The sequence below is a fragment of the Diorhabda sublineata genome, chromosome 8, assembly GCF_026230105.1.
Source record: "Diorhabda sublineata isolate icDioSubl1.1 chromosome 8, icDioSubl1.1, whole genome shotgun sequence".
NCBI classification, from domain to species: domain Eukaryota; kingdom Metazoa; phylum Arthropoda; class Insecta; order Coleoptera; family Chrysomelidae; genus Diorhabda; species Diorhabda sublineata.
In genome coordinates this window covers 24827030-24843397 of record NC_079481.1, presented here as the reverse complement: position 1 = coordinate 24843397, position 16368 = coordinate 24827030, and the positions used below count along the sequence as shown (strand labels likewise).

The following is a 16368-nucleotide window of genomic DNA, read 5'->3' as shown; positions in this document are numbered from 1 at the left end:
ACCATATGATTTAATTTGTAGAATTGAGTTAGTATGTTGTTCTATATAGCACGTTAAAGATTTATTTTTTCTTTTAAGTTGCTGTTTGGGTGGCAGGCTTGATAGCATCGATTGGAGTAGCAATTCTTGGAGTATTTTGCACACTAAGTGTTCTTCAATTGGCCATGTTGAATTCAAGGGATCAAGTTGTTATGAAATATAGCATCGTTGTAATAACCAAAGTTGGTTTAGGTTTATTATCTGGTAAGTAGAACAAAAAATAACAGAGTATGGATATAAACTAATAACTGGATATTATACTGCGTTTCAGCGAAAACGAGCTAGCCCAAAAATTTTCGAAATTATAGAAATTTTTACATGTAGTTTATTTTTGTTGTGATTAATGTATTATGTATTTATTAAATAATGCCTTTAGCATGTTATATGATGTTTATTCGGGTTACAGTTAGAAAGTAAGTAACAATTCGATATATTTATTAAGAAACAACAATTTCTGTTGACACTGCAGTAATTGAACAGAGCACACACAAAAAGTGACGGGGTTTATTTTTCAAAAAGGCGTATTGCCATCTCGATATTCGATGACAATTTTCATGCGAGTGGGCATAGAACGCAAGATTTTCTGTCTGTTTGCTTCAGGAAAATTGGTCCATTCCTCAACCAGGGTTAATGAGAGCTCTTCACGTGTTTATAGAGCAGGTGTAGGATTGAGATCGGAGCTTTGAGCGGGCCAGTCCATTTTTGCAATACCAACCTCTTTAAGGTACTTCGTCACCATTCTTACCATGTAGGGTCGAGCATTATCTTGCATTAGCAGAAAACCATTACCAACAAATCCATCTTAAGGTAGTACATAATCTTCTAGGATCTCTGCAACATATCGTCGTGCTGTTAGTGCGCCTCTGTCAATCACGACGAGATCCGTGTGTGCCTTAAAAGAAATACCTGCTAAACACAATACTGAGCCACCCCCATAGACAACCCGTGGTAACCGAGTACAGGCAGCATACCGTTCTCCAGCTCTTCTGCACACCTTATTTCTGTCATCGTTGCCATACAGGCACTCATCCGTGAACAATACCTTTTTCCAGTCGTCCACTGTCCAACTCATGTGTTCACGAGCAAAATCAAGTCTGCGTCTTCTGTGTGCTAAGTAAGCAAGGGTCCTTTAGCTAGACTGCAAGCTATCGAACCACTTTCTTTCAACTTTGCTTTGCAGCATTCTAGCGGTTTGCGTTCGGTCTAGCAATTCAGAAATCGTGAGACAGCAATTGTTTTTCGTTTTCCATCCGTACCGGGCCGTCGCTTGTGAAGACCGGTTGCCAGAAACTACAGGTGTGTTCTTTGAACTAACACTCAAACGTCTCGCTATCTCCTGTTGATCTCCGATATTTTTCATCCATTTTTAAGAATTAAACGGAGGCTACTTTAGTACAACGATACGTCTAAAACTTAAAATCACTTGAAATGTTACAAAGCAAACGTTTTAAATCAGAATAAACGTACATGAAGTAGTCGAAATTTTTATTCACGCGATCGGTGTTTTACCAGTAACTAACAATAGATCTTTAAATAGTTAAAAATATTTTCTGCGCATACCTCAAATTTCGCCATGTTTTTCGGGTACTTTACAAATAAATATAAGACACACATTACGTTTTGTATACAATTTAAAATGAAAAAAAGGTAAAGAAAATTGCTTATTTGTTAAAAACAGTGAAATTAAAATGAACATATATTTATAAATGAAACAATTAACATATATTTTTATTGAAATAAAAAATGTTACCAATAAAAAAGGGTCCAAAAAAACATTGTTGTTGTGGAGTATGTCATAGCGTACACGAAATAAATCCTTTTTAGAAAATCAATATTTTTTTGTGAGTTTCTCAAAACAACAGTGAAAAATCATTAAAACACTTGCTCCAAGTGTAGTAAATGTAAAGACTTTCAGAATTTATCATTACCTGGACAGAGCTGCTAGTTTTTGTGAAATACGATGCTTTTATTTGACTTTTCAAACAATAAATATTTTGAGACGTGATGGAATCAAAAATATCTGTAACATGATTACTGTCAACATATAGCTTCCCTCTTTTTATAGGTTTTGCTGTACTGTCATCTAAAATGTTTGACTCATTTTCTTCATCGTCATTACAAGAATTATAATTTTCTTTCTTTACTATGTAAGATGAAATCAGATAGTCATAGATAGGAGCTTCATCAAATAATTTTGGCAAACTTGTTGATGTTGTTTTAGCTTCAACCACTTTCCTTTGTCTAGTTCACTGAATTAATAAATAAGCAATTAGTAACCATTGATGATTTCGCAAATATTTGGGGAGGCTCGTTTTCGCTGACGCGCAGTTTATATATGAGTTAATTTTGTAACGTTAAATTAATCAGAGTTCTCAATGTATAAAGTCGAACAATTTTAAGTTAATACAATGTGACAGTAAAAGTAAATAATATAAAAAAATGATTTGCAATATATCCAAATATATTATGAGGTTTTTATTAAAGCAACAAAGTTTTACTGTTGAATAGAGTGAGCGTCAATAAAAATCTTATTTTTCAGCTTTATTGGCTATCGCTGCCGCAGGTATTTTTGCGTTACAAATCGACGATAGAGAGCATAATGGATTTGAAATAACCCGAGGACCTGCCTTTTATATTCAAGTGAGTGGACACTGATTTTATATCTTGAAATTCGTATACAAAATGAGAAAACGAAGCTCGTAACTTCCTGTTTCATCTTTAGCTGTTTACTTACGACTATTCGTAAATATAATACTTTCTATTATTATATTTTGGATATTTTCATGTTTCAAATTTTTTTATGCGAGTGTAATGTGTTACAATACCCGATATTAAAAAACAAATGATAATTACTATAGAACCATATTTTGAGTTTAAAAATGATGTAGATTGTGTGATTTTCCCACAGGTTATAATATGGAATTATCGGAATAATGGTGATTTTATTTTAAATAAAGTCGACTTATCAAAACAAGATCGCAATCGACACATAACTGGTATTTCTAACCAGAAATTTTGTCTTATTCGAAGTAGTGGTAGTTGACCATAGGGTTATTAGACAATATTTTTTCCTAAAAAGAAAATATATTTCTCATGGCGAAAACGAAATCTTATCGTATTTGGACATCATTTACAAATAAAAAATGGAAAAACCAGAAAGTCGATTCTAATGGAGTTATTGCCTTTCTTTATTGAAAGACGGCACTAACGTTATTAAATGCACTTTATCAATTCAAAATTGCCGTTCCAATAATTCCCTAATAGTGCAATAAGCTGAATTTAGGTCTGACAATGAAGTAATTAGATTGGTTTTTTGCTCCGCTTGTGGTGCTCTACTGTATATTATGGTCAACCTTTATCCATACTACTTTTTTCAACCTGCTTACGATCATTATTTCGCCCTCAATTGTGTTCTGAATATTTGCGTTATAAGTGTTCATCATAAAGATGGAAAAGCGGAATTTGTGCGAAATTGGACAATTCTGCGATTAAAACTCACGGCAATGTATTTGATGATTATATGTATAAGTATGTCGTTGGAATTTAACATTCAAAGCGGACCTTAGAAACGTGGAAAATGAAACATAAACAGGGGATGCGCAGCGTAAATCCGCCTTTCGAATTATAACAAAAACAACAGAGATTATTAGTCTCAAAAACTGTTTGAAATAGTAAAAAGTTATCCTACGCTATTTGATGGGGTAATGAAAACTGTTCTTTCCAGTATGGCCTTGATAAAAGCACCCTACTTAACAATAGCTATCACTAAATTATCCGAGACTAAAAAAAGCTTGCACCGGCAAGTCAATAATCAATAATGCTCATCTGCTTCTTAGAAATCCGGGCAGTAGTTCAAAAAGAGTTCCTAAAGAGTAGTTTATGGACTTCACCGCGTGATGTGTAAAACGCAGTTTCCAGTTACTTATTGCCATTCTCTAAAATCAAGAAAGCCATTAAAGGTAACCATTCTGGATCACTTGAGGGCATCTTAAGAACTGTAACGTAGATGCCGTCGGAGATTAGAGTGTAATAATTACTTTGAAGGGGATAATGTTGTCACTTTTTGAAGTATGTGCAAATGGATGGTTTGATATGGCATATATGTCCAAGCACTGTCACACTTTTTAATTAAAATATATTTTATTATTTGTATCCAGGAAAATAGTTGTCCTTTCAAAAACTTTGATATCCATTGTCAAGAAAGGTGATATTCTAAAAAAGAAAATACATTTTAGAACACCTTGATATTGCGTATTCATATTTAGTTTATAACTAAACGGGCGGATGTAATTTGGGCGCTAAAGAATTAATGTACTTTTTACAACATGTAAACTATTTTTGTATTTTTAGATTTTCCTATAAGAGAAATAACCTATTATCACTTAAGGTCTGAAAAAATTTACCGTTAGAGGGGGCTACTTTGCACTTTTTTTAAATGAAAAATCTGCCCTTAATAAAGTTTCCTTGCAACATTTTTGTAACACTCTACAGAATAAAGTAAATTTTATATTTCTTTTTATTTTTATTTAGTACTTAAGTACATATTACATATAAAATAAGAGATTTACATAACCTAACCTAACCTAACCTAACCTACTTAAAAATCTATCAACTATAAAAACTCTATCAACCCTCTATTGGGTTATTTTATGACTCGACCTACCTGCACTTCTTAGCGCTAAAAATACATGTTGGATTATCTACCCTTCTTGGTCAGACAGGTAAAGAAGTATGGTTAGCGCCCAAATTACACTCGCCGAACTAAACAAACAAAATATTTCGGTTAAATCGGAAACATAGTTTGCTTCTTTGTTAATTTGAATTAATTCCAAATTGCAAATACAAACAATGTGTAGCAATGGATATAGATTAACGAATTTTTTTCTAAAAATACGTTAACGCGATGAATTTCCTTACTTTGATAATTACAACACCTTGTATGATTGAGATTATGTATCATGATACTTTTGAAATAATTGAAAACAATAACAGAAATAATAGAACGTTAATTTTATTTCAGATTTTATTAATTATTTTGAACTCTGCGTTATTCGTAATGGCCCTCTATGATATGTTTTTCGCACGAAGAGAAGGAGGAGACCCAACGACAGTTTCTGTACCAGTAGAATCAACCACGTATGGTAACCCTGGTTTCAGGGAACCGGGGACTAATGGTAAATGTTTCACTGATTTTTTCATATATAAATAAATCAAAAATGTTTAGTTCTTACGAAAAAAGTGTAGATTTTTTTGGATTCGAAAATTAAAAACTACGAATTATTATTTTGCGAATGGATGTGTTTGAGATTCCAATAAATTCGTATAGAAGTGATAGTGAGGGTTTTCGTTTCATAGAGAGGAAAGACTGGAAAATTAATACTTATTTGTAGGAAAATAAATAACAAATATCTTCTCATAGCATCTATACTTCTCAAATCGCTGCTGCTCATTTGAAGACAAACAACCAGTTTTTTTTACGAATGTGTGTATTCTATTTTCCTGGCATGCTTTTAAACAAAATAAGATATCAAAATATTTGCCTACAATATACAAAATATTCTCATAGCTTAAATTCTTGGATATAATAAATATAAACGAGCTCAACGAAATATTATGCTAGTAGTATTTGATTTTGAGCGAGGATACCCAAAGTAAAATGAAATTAACAAATTGGAGGCCTGGAGAAAGCGAATTTTATGGAAAATAAATAATCGAACGCTTTGAAAACTACTCAATTGTTAATAGTCACAATGTCAAATACATCTATTGTCATTAAAATATCTAACTCTTAATTTAATCAACCCGAGAAGTCTACATTTCATGATCCTGGACCAAGATTATTCATTTAATCGAATACGTGACGAAGACTTTTTGTTCATGAATGAATACTCAGTGAACATATTTTCATTATATTCAATATGTATTCTGTGCACTATTTTATTCCAAAATAATTTCTTGTCTTCTTTGGTATAACTGAGACGCGAAATTTGTATTTGTTTGGATTTGGTTTTGTGATTGAAAGTCTTTGAACCACATCACGGAACACATCACCAACATGGAAGTTATGCAAAATCTAAGGAAAGAGAAGGAAGTCGTCTTTACAGTAAAAAAACGGTAATTGGAGTATTTTAGCCACATACTAAAACATGACAACTACCATCTTATGCAAAGTGGATAGTAAATGAAGACCAGGGAAAATACGGTATTCATGATTACACCACCTACGCTAGTGGTTTGGAGCGTTGATATGTTTAGAAACGCAGTAAACAAGATAAGAATAGACTTGTTAATAGCCAACGTTCCCAACGGATAAGACAATGAAAATATAAGAAGGAGTAGAAGGATCAGAGATACGATTTGTTCCTTTGAAAGGCATAGATTTAGATGCTTATAAGTGGGATTTTTTCGTTTGCAAATGGGCAAACATGGCTTTACAGGTACGGTTGTTGAAATGAGAAAGTTTCGTATTTGTCAGCAATTTAGAAAATATATTTATGATGAACATAAATTTAAAACACGGACGGGTTGCGAGGGGGAAATCAGGTTGTTGTGATTACCTAATACCGATAGGCGAGATATCTAAGGGAACTAAGTAATTATTGGAAAATGGAAAAATCATAGTAGGCCGTTGCTAGTTGACGAAGAGTAAGAAACTTCTGTTAGTCCAGGAACATTGTAGGGAATGTTGGATATTTTCATTGCCTCAATTAGTAATAATCATGTATAAGGCTTGAAAGTATTTTCAGTATGTAAGGTCTCACCTTTCACAAGACATCATACTTCTTATGAAGTGAGTGAGTAGAGTGCAATAGAAGTTTATTTCTGTTCAAAACGGCAACCAAATCAATCATCCAATTGAGGGTGTGAGTGGGTCGCAGACTCAAATAAACGCCCTTTCTGTGTTGAAATATTTTTCCTTGGGTATTGAAATATGTGTAGAAAATTGCTTGGATTTTTTAGTGTAAGGAATCACTTTCCATCTCCGCACTAATTCGAAATTTGCATGAGGAGTATTTGGATTCGAAGTTAATTAAACTGAATGTCTAGGGCTATATTGTCTCCATATAATTGAGATATATCTAGAGGATCATGGCAATGAGGTATCACGTCTGAATAATATATAGCGGGGTTGAATATGGAGCCTGGTGAGATTTTGAAATTTGATTAAGTATGAGTATATAAGATCCATAGTTGAATTGTCGAAGCGAATGCTTGAAGGTTTCTTAACATGTTTGGCAAGCCAAACCTGGTCTGAACAACCGTGAAAAGGGCAGCAGATTAGAGTTTTTGTTCCATTGCTTTGGTTATTATGAAACTAACCATATCGTATTTTCTATCAACAATCACATAACGTTTACATCTTTTCAGGAGGTGGTGTTTCAATGACAGATGCGAGCGGTAAACCTTATGCTTCAAATGGCAGTATGGCATCTATGAACACGACTTCTACCACCGTGGGGTCGACTAATGGGTCAACGGTAACATCCTCAATCACAAGATCACCTTTGAGATCTAGTCTTAAGAAACCGAAACCTAAAGAAGGTCTAGGGATTCAAAATCCGGGATTCTCGGGAACATCACCAACAATGACAAGAAACGGTAGTCAGAAAAAAGTTAGGATACAAACTACTAGCACTGAAGTATAAAGGGCACAAAGTAAAATTATTATTTTTATGAAAAATGTTTATTGAGTTTATTTCGAGAATTATTATCTTGGATGTTTATATGAATTTTATCATTGGAAATCGGTATTTAATTTAAACAAATATAGTGACATGCAATTAACATCAAAATAGTCAGCTATATTTCGTAATTTACATAACTATACTCTCTTCTAGCAACACATCTGTAGAGATAGACTTTTAGGACTTTGATTCTGTTATTTTGTACTGGTTTATTAAACAGAATCAAACTAGAAGAGTGCATGGCAATTATAGTTATGAATGATGTTAATTTCTCAAACAAACTTATCCAGTCGAATCAATATTATGTATTGAATACATTAAACCATTCCTTTATTCACTCATATTTACAATAAATATGAATATCATTCCACCTTTAGGGTGTTCATATAGTGTTAAGAAATAAAAATTGTAATATACATAATTTTTAAATTAATTACTACTATTTTTTATAAAAGTGTTAAAAGCCAACATCAATTTCAATGAAGCACCCCGATTTGAAGCACTACGTTAAAATATTGATAAAATTGAATTATTTATCATGTTAATGTTAGGAACCACAATGATAAACTTAAGTGTGGAATGAAGTGATTTGAAAGTGAGAAAATTATAATACACTTTTTTCTTCTAATTTTTGCTATAGGATATACTCAAAAATATGTTTCAACGATGGAAAAACATCTTATTTTCAATTTTAATGTCCGTTAAAGTTCATTATTTTGTATCAATTTCAATAATTAATGTCTGAACCTTGTAATGTAGGCTGTTAACACTTTTTGTAATTGGAATTTTATCTGGCACTAAATATCAATTACATTTAAAAATCGAACAAGTTGTCGAAGAAAGTGAAATTTTTATATTAATAATGTTAACTTTATAAGAGTTATATAACATGAATGGTTGTACTTAGAATATACTTATCATTACTGAAAAAGATGAATTTTGCAATTATTATAGTACAAATTGAATTAATGTACAGGATGAGATATGAAAATATATCTCTTATAAATCATCATATCTGTCTGTCGTGTGATTATTTCTCAAATATAACTTCTTCATGTCATGTCTTCATTAATCTGATTTTATTGAAATTCTTGTTCTTCTTCTCATTGAAGACATAAAGACATAAAACAATTCTCCGACGCTAATATTTGTTCATTCTCTTATGTTACAGGGCCAAGATTTTCTCTTCCTGACAATGTCTTTCTTTCCGTCTACTCTGTCCTGCATTATGTTCTGTAGGAGTAGGTATTTGCGTAAGATGTGTCCTATGTGAGATGTTTATCTTAGCTTAATAATTGTTAATAACTTTCCCCTGCGACCAATGCGTCTTAGTTCTTCATCGTTGGTGATTTTGTCAGTCCATGGTATCTTCAGGGTGCGTCTATAGAGCCACATCTAAAATGCCTCAAGATTTTTGAGCATACATTGTCCAAGTTTCCACTCCCTGCAGCAGTAATGAACACACATAACATTCCATGAATCCTATTCTGACGTAGAGGTTTAGATTTCTGTTTGCAAACATTGAGGAGTACTTGACAAATGCCTTTAGAGCCATTTCCATTCTGATCTTGATTTCTTCGTCTGGATCCATTTGAGTGTTTACGACAGAACCAAGATACTTATATTTTTACACCCATTCTATTTGTTTTCCAATCAGTATGAGAATAGGGTTAATATTAATATTTTGGTTTTTACTTATACTTATACTCATTTTCACATTCTCGGTTGATTCTCTCTAATAGGATTTGAAGATTTTCTTCGCTCTCAGCTATTATAGCAGTATCATTGGCGAATCTTAAGTTGGTAATTAATGTTCCTCCGATGTTTATCAACTCATGTCTCTCCTCCGGCACTTTCTGAAATACAAACTGAGCATATAGATTAAATAGTTGTGGAAAAAGAACTCAGCCTTGGCGAACTCTTTTTTAAATATTCATTTCGTCTGTCTCCATGTCCTCAATAAGCACTACTGCCGTTTGATTGTAATAGATATTTTTGATTAATCGTATATCACTTGGATTTAAGTTAATAGTTGTTAAATTCTCTATAAGTTTATCGTGTTGGACTTTATCAAAAGCCTTCTGGAAATCAATGAAAGAGACATATACATTTTTGTTGTATTATTTGCACTTCTGTAGTAGTAGATAGCGAATAATGCTATCGAAATTACCAGTTTAATTAACAATAATCTGGTTGTTTCTTTTCTATATTTCATTATTTATTTTTCATTTATTCATTATCAAATTTCGCTAGATTTCGTCAATTTATTGCTATTCCGCTTGTCTAAATATTCTTTTCTCCTTTTCATTCCTGTACCATCATTTTCCATTCATACATTCTCTTTGTTGAAAATTATGTATTTTTATAATTTCATCTAATATTTTATCAGTCCGTTATATCATTGTTGTTTAATATAGACAGATTAATCTGAAAATCTCTTTTTCCGGTTACCATCATGTTACCCTACGATGGAATATTCTTTTATGACTCTTCAAATATTCTCCCATTTTTCCAAAGTATACTCTAAATAAAGCTCAAGATTTCGTGGAATTATTATCTCTTAAACAATATTTTGAGAATACATGTGACAAAACACATCTACATCTATTGTTAAGACCGATTACATGGTATATCTTTTCCTGGTAGTGGTATGTAATGTATTTATTTGAAACCTTAACCCTCTGGCTGGAGAAAACTCATCAGAAAGTGGTATTGAGCCTGATTATAAATGAATAAAACTGATATTTATATGGAGGGGAAATTAATATTGAATTGGACGCCACCACGTGGAAAAGCTGATAAAACAATCTAAGCAGTATTTAACACTGATTAAATGAATAAATCATGAATGCTATCTTCCGAAACCAAAAATAGTCGTGTGTTCAAAGGACCAGTAAAGTAAATTCAAAGCAGTTATGTATGTAGTAAAAACACCAACTTAGAAAAATACATTCTACAAATAAAATGAGATGAAACTAAACGAGAGAGGAATATATAGACATCCGAGAAATGAAAGAAAGGGCGAGGAGGAGCTTACGCTCTTACTCATATGAAAACTTAATTTATTCTAATGAAACATAACCAAGCGAAGTATGTACATATTTTCACGACACCAGAAAAAATTCATATGGAGTTTTTTTGAAAGGTTTTGCTTTTGAGAAACAAACAAAAACATATATAATCGAAACTTTCTCATACTAACGTCGATAGAAAATAATAATTTTATAATTACTATATATGTAATATATTTAGTAAATGATATGAACAATTAGAGGTGGTTGTTAGAGGATGAGGAAAAGGATCTATGAATAAAATCGTTACAAATTGAAATATAGAATTAGAAAAATAATTTATTTTAGTTTCGGAAGTGTTTATACAACAGCTACTTATTAGCCACAATAATTAATTAACGAGAAACATAACAGTTGATTGGCATGTTCCATATTGGTAGGGCGAATAGTATGGGATAATGACAGTATTTTCTCATGTCAGTAGTTCATTTTCATCAACAATGTATGAAATTTGAGTAGCATTTTTGCAACATTCGATAGTTTTTCTAAATGTAAATTTTTGGTAGGTGTTCATGCGTAAGAAATAATATCTTTTTCTGTGTCGAAGTGCTATCGGTTTTTATTATCAGATAAAACAATTTCTATCCCAAAGAATTTACTTTCTGGATATAAAATTGTATCTTTTATGTATTGAATGAATAAATGATGTTAGGGTTACAAAAAAGATATTGATACAACTATGTGTAAAAGCATTTGTAAATAATAGAACAGAAGATATATTTTGAAAATAATATTCATCCTGTACTTCACTTGTGACAACTTATCACGAATGAGATTAAAAAAATTGTATTTTTTTATACGAGTATATAGTGAGAATCTTCCACATAAATAATGTGTTGATGGCTGTATTTTGCTTTTGATGCAATTATATACATTTTGGGGATTATTTCAAATGAATTATATATTATAATAAAACAAATTATATATTTATTATAATACATAATATATTTTTTTCATTTTATTATATCATAATCCGTCCATGTAGTATTAAGAAATGTTGCTTTTTTGTGTTTAACACATCCATATATTTTATTGATACCATTCCAAGAGTGGCAGGTTTAATTAATATAGAACATGTTATTGTTATGATTTAGGTTAATTTCAAGGTTGGTAATTAATTTAAAACACTCACGATTGTCTCCAATACAACAGATATTAATTTTAGAATAAATTTTCCAACAAGTTTTAGAATTTAATAATTGTTTTCCGGAATGAATACTCGTAACTGAAGTGTGAGGGGAAAAATCCATGAAATTCAGAGAATTATCAAACAGTTTAAATAACGTACTAAAACAAACACGACATAATTTTAACCCAGACTTGGTGACCACTCCTCATTCTTCCAATTCCATAACAACTCAAAACTATGTGTAAAAACATCCAAAAACATTTAATTATATTAAACAAGTTATATAATTTGTTAAAAATTGAGGTATTATAGAATCTCTTAATCTAGAGGTATTTTATTGAAAATGATGGTCCAAAAAGTCGTGGATTGATATATAAACATTTTAAAATTTCTTCTATTAGTCTTTCTTTTGTATTCTATTCAAAAGTAAGATAAGAATATTGTCCTCATTAAGTGTTAAATATTTCAACTTTATGATTTTTAACAAAATCTTCCAACAATACTCGTTCCAGACTTTCGCGAGACGCCTTCTAGAGGCTCTCGATGCGAGTTTTGGCGAAAAGAGGTGGTAGGAGTGCTGGCATCCACACTCTTGATTCAATCAATTGCCAGCTACGTTTACCACAAAATAGACGTGATTTAAATATATATCTATATCGTTTAACTAAAAAAGAAAATCTAAACGAAAAAGATATACCACAACAGGATGATGTACCTAACTATATTTAATTCTTTATCGGATACCACGAATCAATCACTTTATTTTTACCCTTGAATTTTTTTATTGCAATTGATTGCTTTAATTTGGTATAATTCTATAAAGATGCACAAATCGTTACTCCAATACATCATGTTGTTGTTACTGTGAAGCAGTCAACACAAAAATGAACGGGCGTGAGAGTGTGGTAGATTGCCTCGCCTTGTCCCCTCTCGTTATTTGACTCGAGCGGAGCCAAAGCGACGTGAGACACTCTCTTATTACATCATGTTACCTCATGGAGAGTCTGGAGCAGTATTAATCATACTTCTGGTGTACGACATCACAATTTATATTTTAAGATTCTTTCTCGTTGTAATTCTGAAAATTTACTAGTTTATCCTTTTCAAAATCATCTTGTGACTTAATAATGGTAAAGGTAAATATAGCAGCTTTATCATTGTTTTTTGGTAGTTATGGAAATATTTGGTACATAATTCAAACTGAAAATGAATTGACTTCTTCATACAAGACCAATATGATATGCTATCAAATGGAATCAAACTCTAAAAAATATAAATTGAATACAAAACACAATATTCCAATGCTTCCAAAGTTGGTAATATCAATTTGATCTTGAACAGCAGTTCACGAATAACATATATTCATATATTCCCCGTTTGATCCAAAATTAAATATATTTCTCCTGTTTATGCCTTGTTTATATGAATATGCTATGAATGAAGATTTATTTATTGGAAACAATTATAAAATTATTCGCAACGCATATTCCACAAATAATAAAATGTTAATAATTATGAGAATTATTCAATTTCTTATTTTGTTGAACGATCATGAGTGTTTTGGACTGTTTGCAGAATATACAGAGAGTAAATATGCACAAAATTGTTTCTATTTGTAATGCTCAAATAAATGAATGAAAAATATATATCTAATGTAGGTATTTGATTTATGTACAATCAATAAAACAACATTCTAAAACTATTTCAATATTATTAATAGTACACCAACAAATATTTTTTCTGAACACACTATAACAACGCTTATACTTTTTGAGTGAATAATATGGTTCCACTTAATTCAATCACACAAATTTTATTGGAAATTCTTCCAATCAATCTGTTTGTATTTAACAGTACAATTTATTAGGATTCAAAATATCAAGTTTTTCACATTCAATGCAACTGTTAATTTGGTAAATAATAAATATTAAGAAGATTTTTTATATAAAAGTTGTACATCATTTAACATATTGTAATATTCATATTTGTTAGTAACTTGAACAAAAATAATAATGAAAAAAGAAGTAGGATACTATTCGGAGTATATTTGTATCACTTGGTATCTAGTTTTGGCATTATGAAAGTTAAGCAACCATTACTTATATCAAGTGATTCACTTGATGCCGTAGATGATGTATGCATCACCGATTTTGCTATATTGTTTGGACCAATGGTGCGGAGTATACCTAAGCTTGTAATTTTCAAAACGTTGGGGAAATACTTTACACATAAAAAATACATTTTTGCTTTTTCAGATTCTACTCTATTATTTCTAATACATGCATATCTCTTCGAAACTTATTTGATGAGTTTTTTGATAGTATTACTTTTTAGCATATTAACAATTTATTTTATTCGCACCTTATTTGGATCAAAAGTGAAAACCTACGAGTAGAATATGTTAAATATAATTAGAAATTCAATTTTCCATAAATTAAGTGCAAAGCAGGGTCTCTACATTTCATAGATCTTTCAGAATCTTGAACAAATCCATATAAGAAAAATTTTACCGTTTATTCAAAACAATATTCGAATAGTAAAGGCTATGTTCATGATTTTGATGGAAATTTAAGGTTTAGAAATCACGCTATACGCTTGATACTAAGATAATATTTGAATTTCCTATAAATTATATTCTACAAGCTCTACTCGAAGGATCAATGGTTTGGACGCAATTTTTGAATCTTTACAAAAACTATTTAATCTTAAAGGGCCGTTATACTGTATAAAATCACGCTGAATACATAGAGCAAAAGTACAAAATAATTTTTCGATAACTTTATGAGAATTGGAAACTTGAGCATGCGTAATCCTAATAGCTCCAAACAAGATAGTAGATAATCATAGGTGGTTTATGTTTTTTTTTTCAATTTATTGTTGGAGTGGGCCAGCTTATAATTCTTTTATACCATTATATTACCCATTTGTTCTGGTTATTGTTACCTTTAAAGTTATTTTACATAATTTTACACCATAATCATTCAAACAGTATATGAAAATTATATGGTTTTTGAGTATTTTATAACAACTATGAAATATTGTTTTCCGTTATTCTATGACGTATGAGTTGTATTTTTTGTATATATAAAGTTTTAATAAATTTATTTTACATACGCTATTTAATTTTTCGATTTTCAATTGCTGCATTTTGAGCTATGATTTCTCCAATTCTTTCTTTGTTATAAACAGGGGAAAACTGAAAATTATTTGAGGTTTGCTCAGTAAAAAATTTTCGTTACGCCATCCGTATTCAAGATAAAGAGCCGAAGAAAAAAAATACACATTTTTCACGATTTTGCCGCAACTACTAGCAACATTGTATTGAAATTTTTTTACACGAATATATTTTGGAAGCTGATACATTCAATTCATTTGTTTTTATGTCTGACTCTTATAGAGGGCGTTAGTTACACGGTTCGTACCAAGTAGTATTTAATGTTACACCAAAAACGTAGTTTTGATAAAACTCGATACAGTGTACCGTTTTCGGAATATTTTGATTTGAAAATGATGAAATAATAACCGATGTTGGTATGAAGTAATGATAAATCTATTAATTGAATAAAATATCAGATGAAAATTTAAAAAAGGGTTAATAACATAAAATAGAATTCAATTAGAGTAGGTGATCAAAAACTAATTAATAATAATTAATAACTTTATCAATTCTTCATACCAGCATCCGTTATTACTTTCAATTTTCAAAATAAAATATTCCGAAAACAGTATAGAGTTTTTGATGTAAAATTGAATGATGTTTAAGTTCATTTGAAATTTTGCTTAATAAATTTAATATTGAAGAAGTTATGTTCAATACTACTACCTATACGGATAGCGTTGCGAAAATTTTTACTGAGCAAACCCCAAATATTTTTCAGTTTTCTACCTTTACATGTACTGTTTTATGGAAATAGAAAATATATGGTACAATTACATTGAATTGACGTGCAATTAATATATTCGTCGGATATTTCATACTTTCGCTTCGATTTATCAGTAGGATATCTGTGATGCTTGTTCAGAAGTAATTTCAAAAGTTTATTCTGCGAAACTAGTAGTGCATTATAGTGTGTTGTTGAAACACCTCCCCGCTTATTATTCCGTAACTTAAATATGATTCCACTAAACTATGATAAACCATAATACTCTCTTTTTTGCTCAAGAATTCGACAATTTTTTCAAAACTATAAAAGATGCTGCTTCATTTTTTTGTTAGGTAGTCCACATAAGTTTTCTATCTGAAAGAACAATCTAACATTATTCCCAAATATCTATTTTCATTTGCTGGTTTTATTGTGAAAGAATTTTGTATAGTTATATCAAATTTTTAAAGAGCTGTCTTGAGCTGCCGAATGGTAGATAAAATTCACCGACAATAATTTATAGTCCAACGAAGTTTTTATTCCTACAGAATTCTTTCAATTTCAAATTGTACCAGTTTGTG

General features: G+C 30.8%; 1 protein-coding gene across 1 annotated transcript in view; it reads left to right on the top strand.

Moving 5' to 3' along the window:
- Positions 1–15041, top strand: part of LOC130447916 (uncharacterized) — a 103848-nt gene extending 88807 nt beyond the window's left edge. The window contains exons 3-6 of the mRNA XM_056784973.1: positions 79–243; positions 2579–2679; positions 5060–5213; positions 7408–15041. Coding sequence (XP_056640951.1) covers positions 79–243; positions 2579–2679; positions 5060–5213; positions 7408–7685 — 698 coding nt within the window. The 3' untranslated portion in view covers positions 7686–15041. The remainder of the gene's footprint in view (positions 1–78; positions 244–2578; positions 2680–5059; positions 5214–7407) is intronic.
- Positions 15042–16368: the final 1327 nt, after the last annotated feature.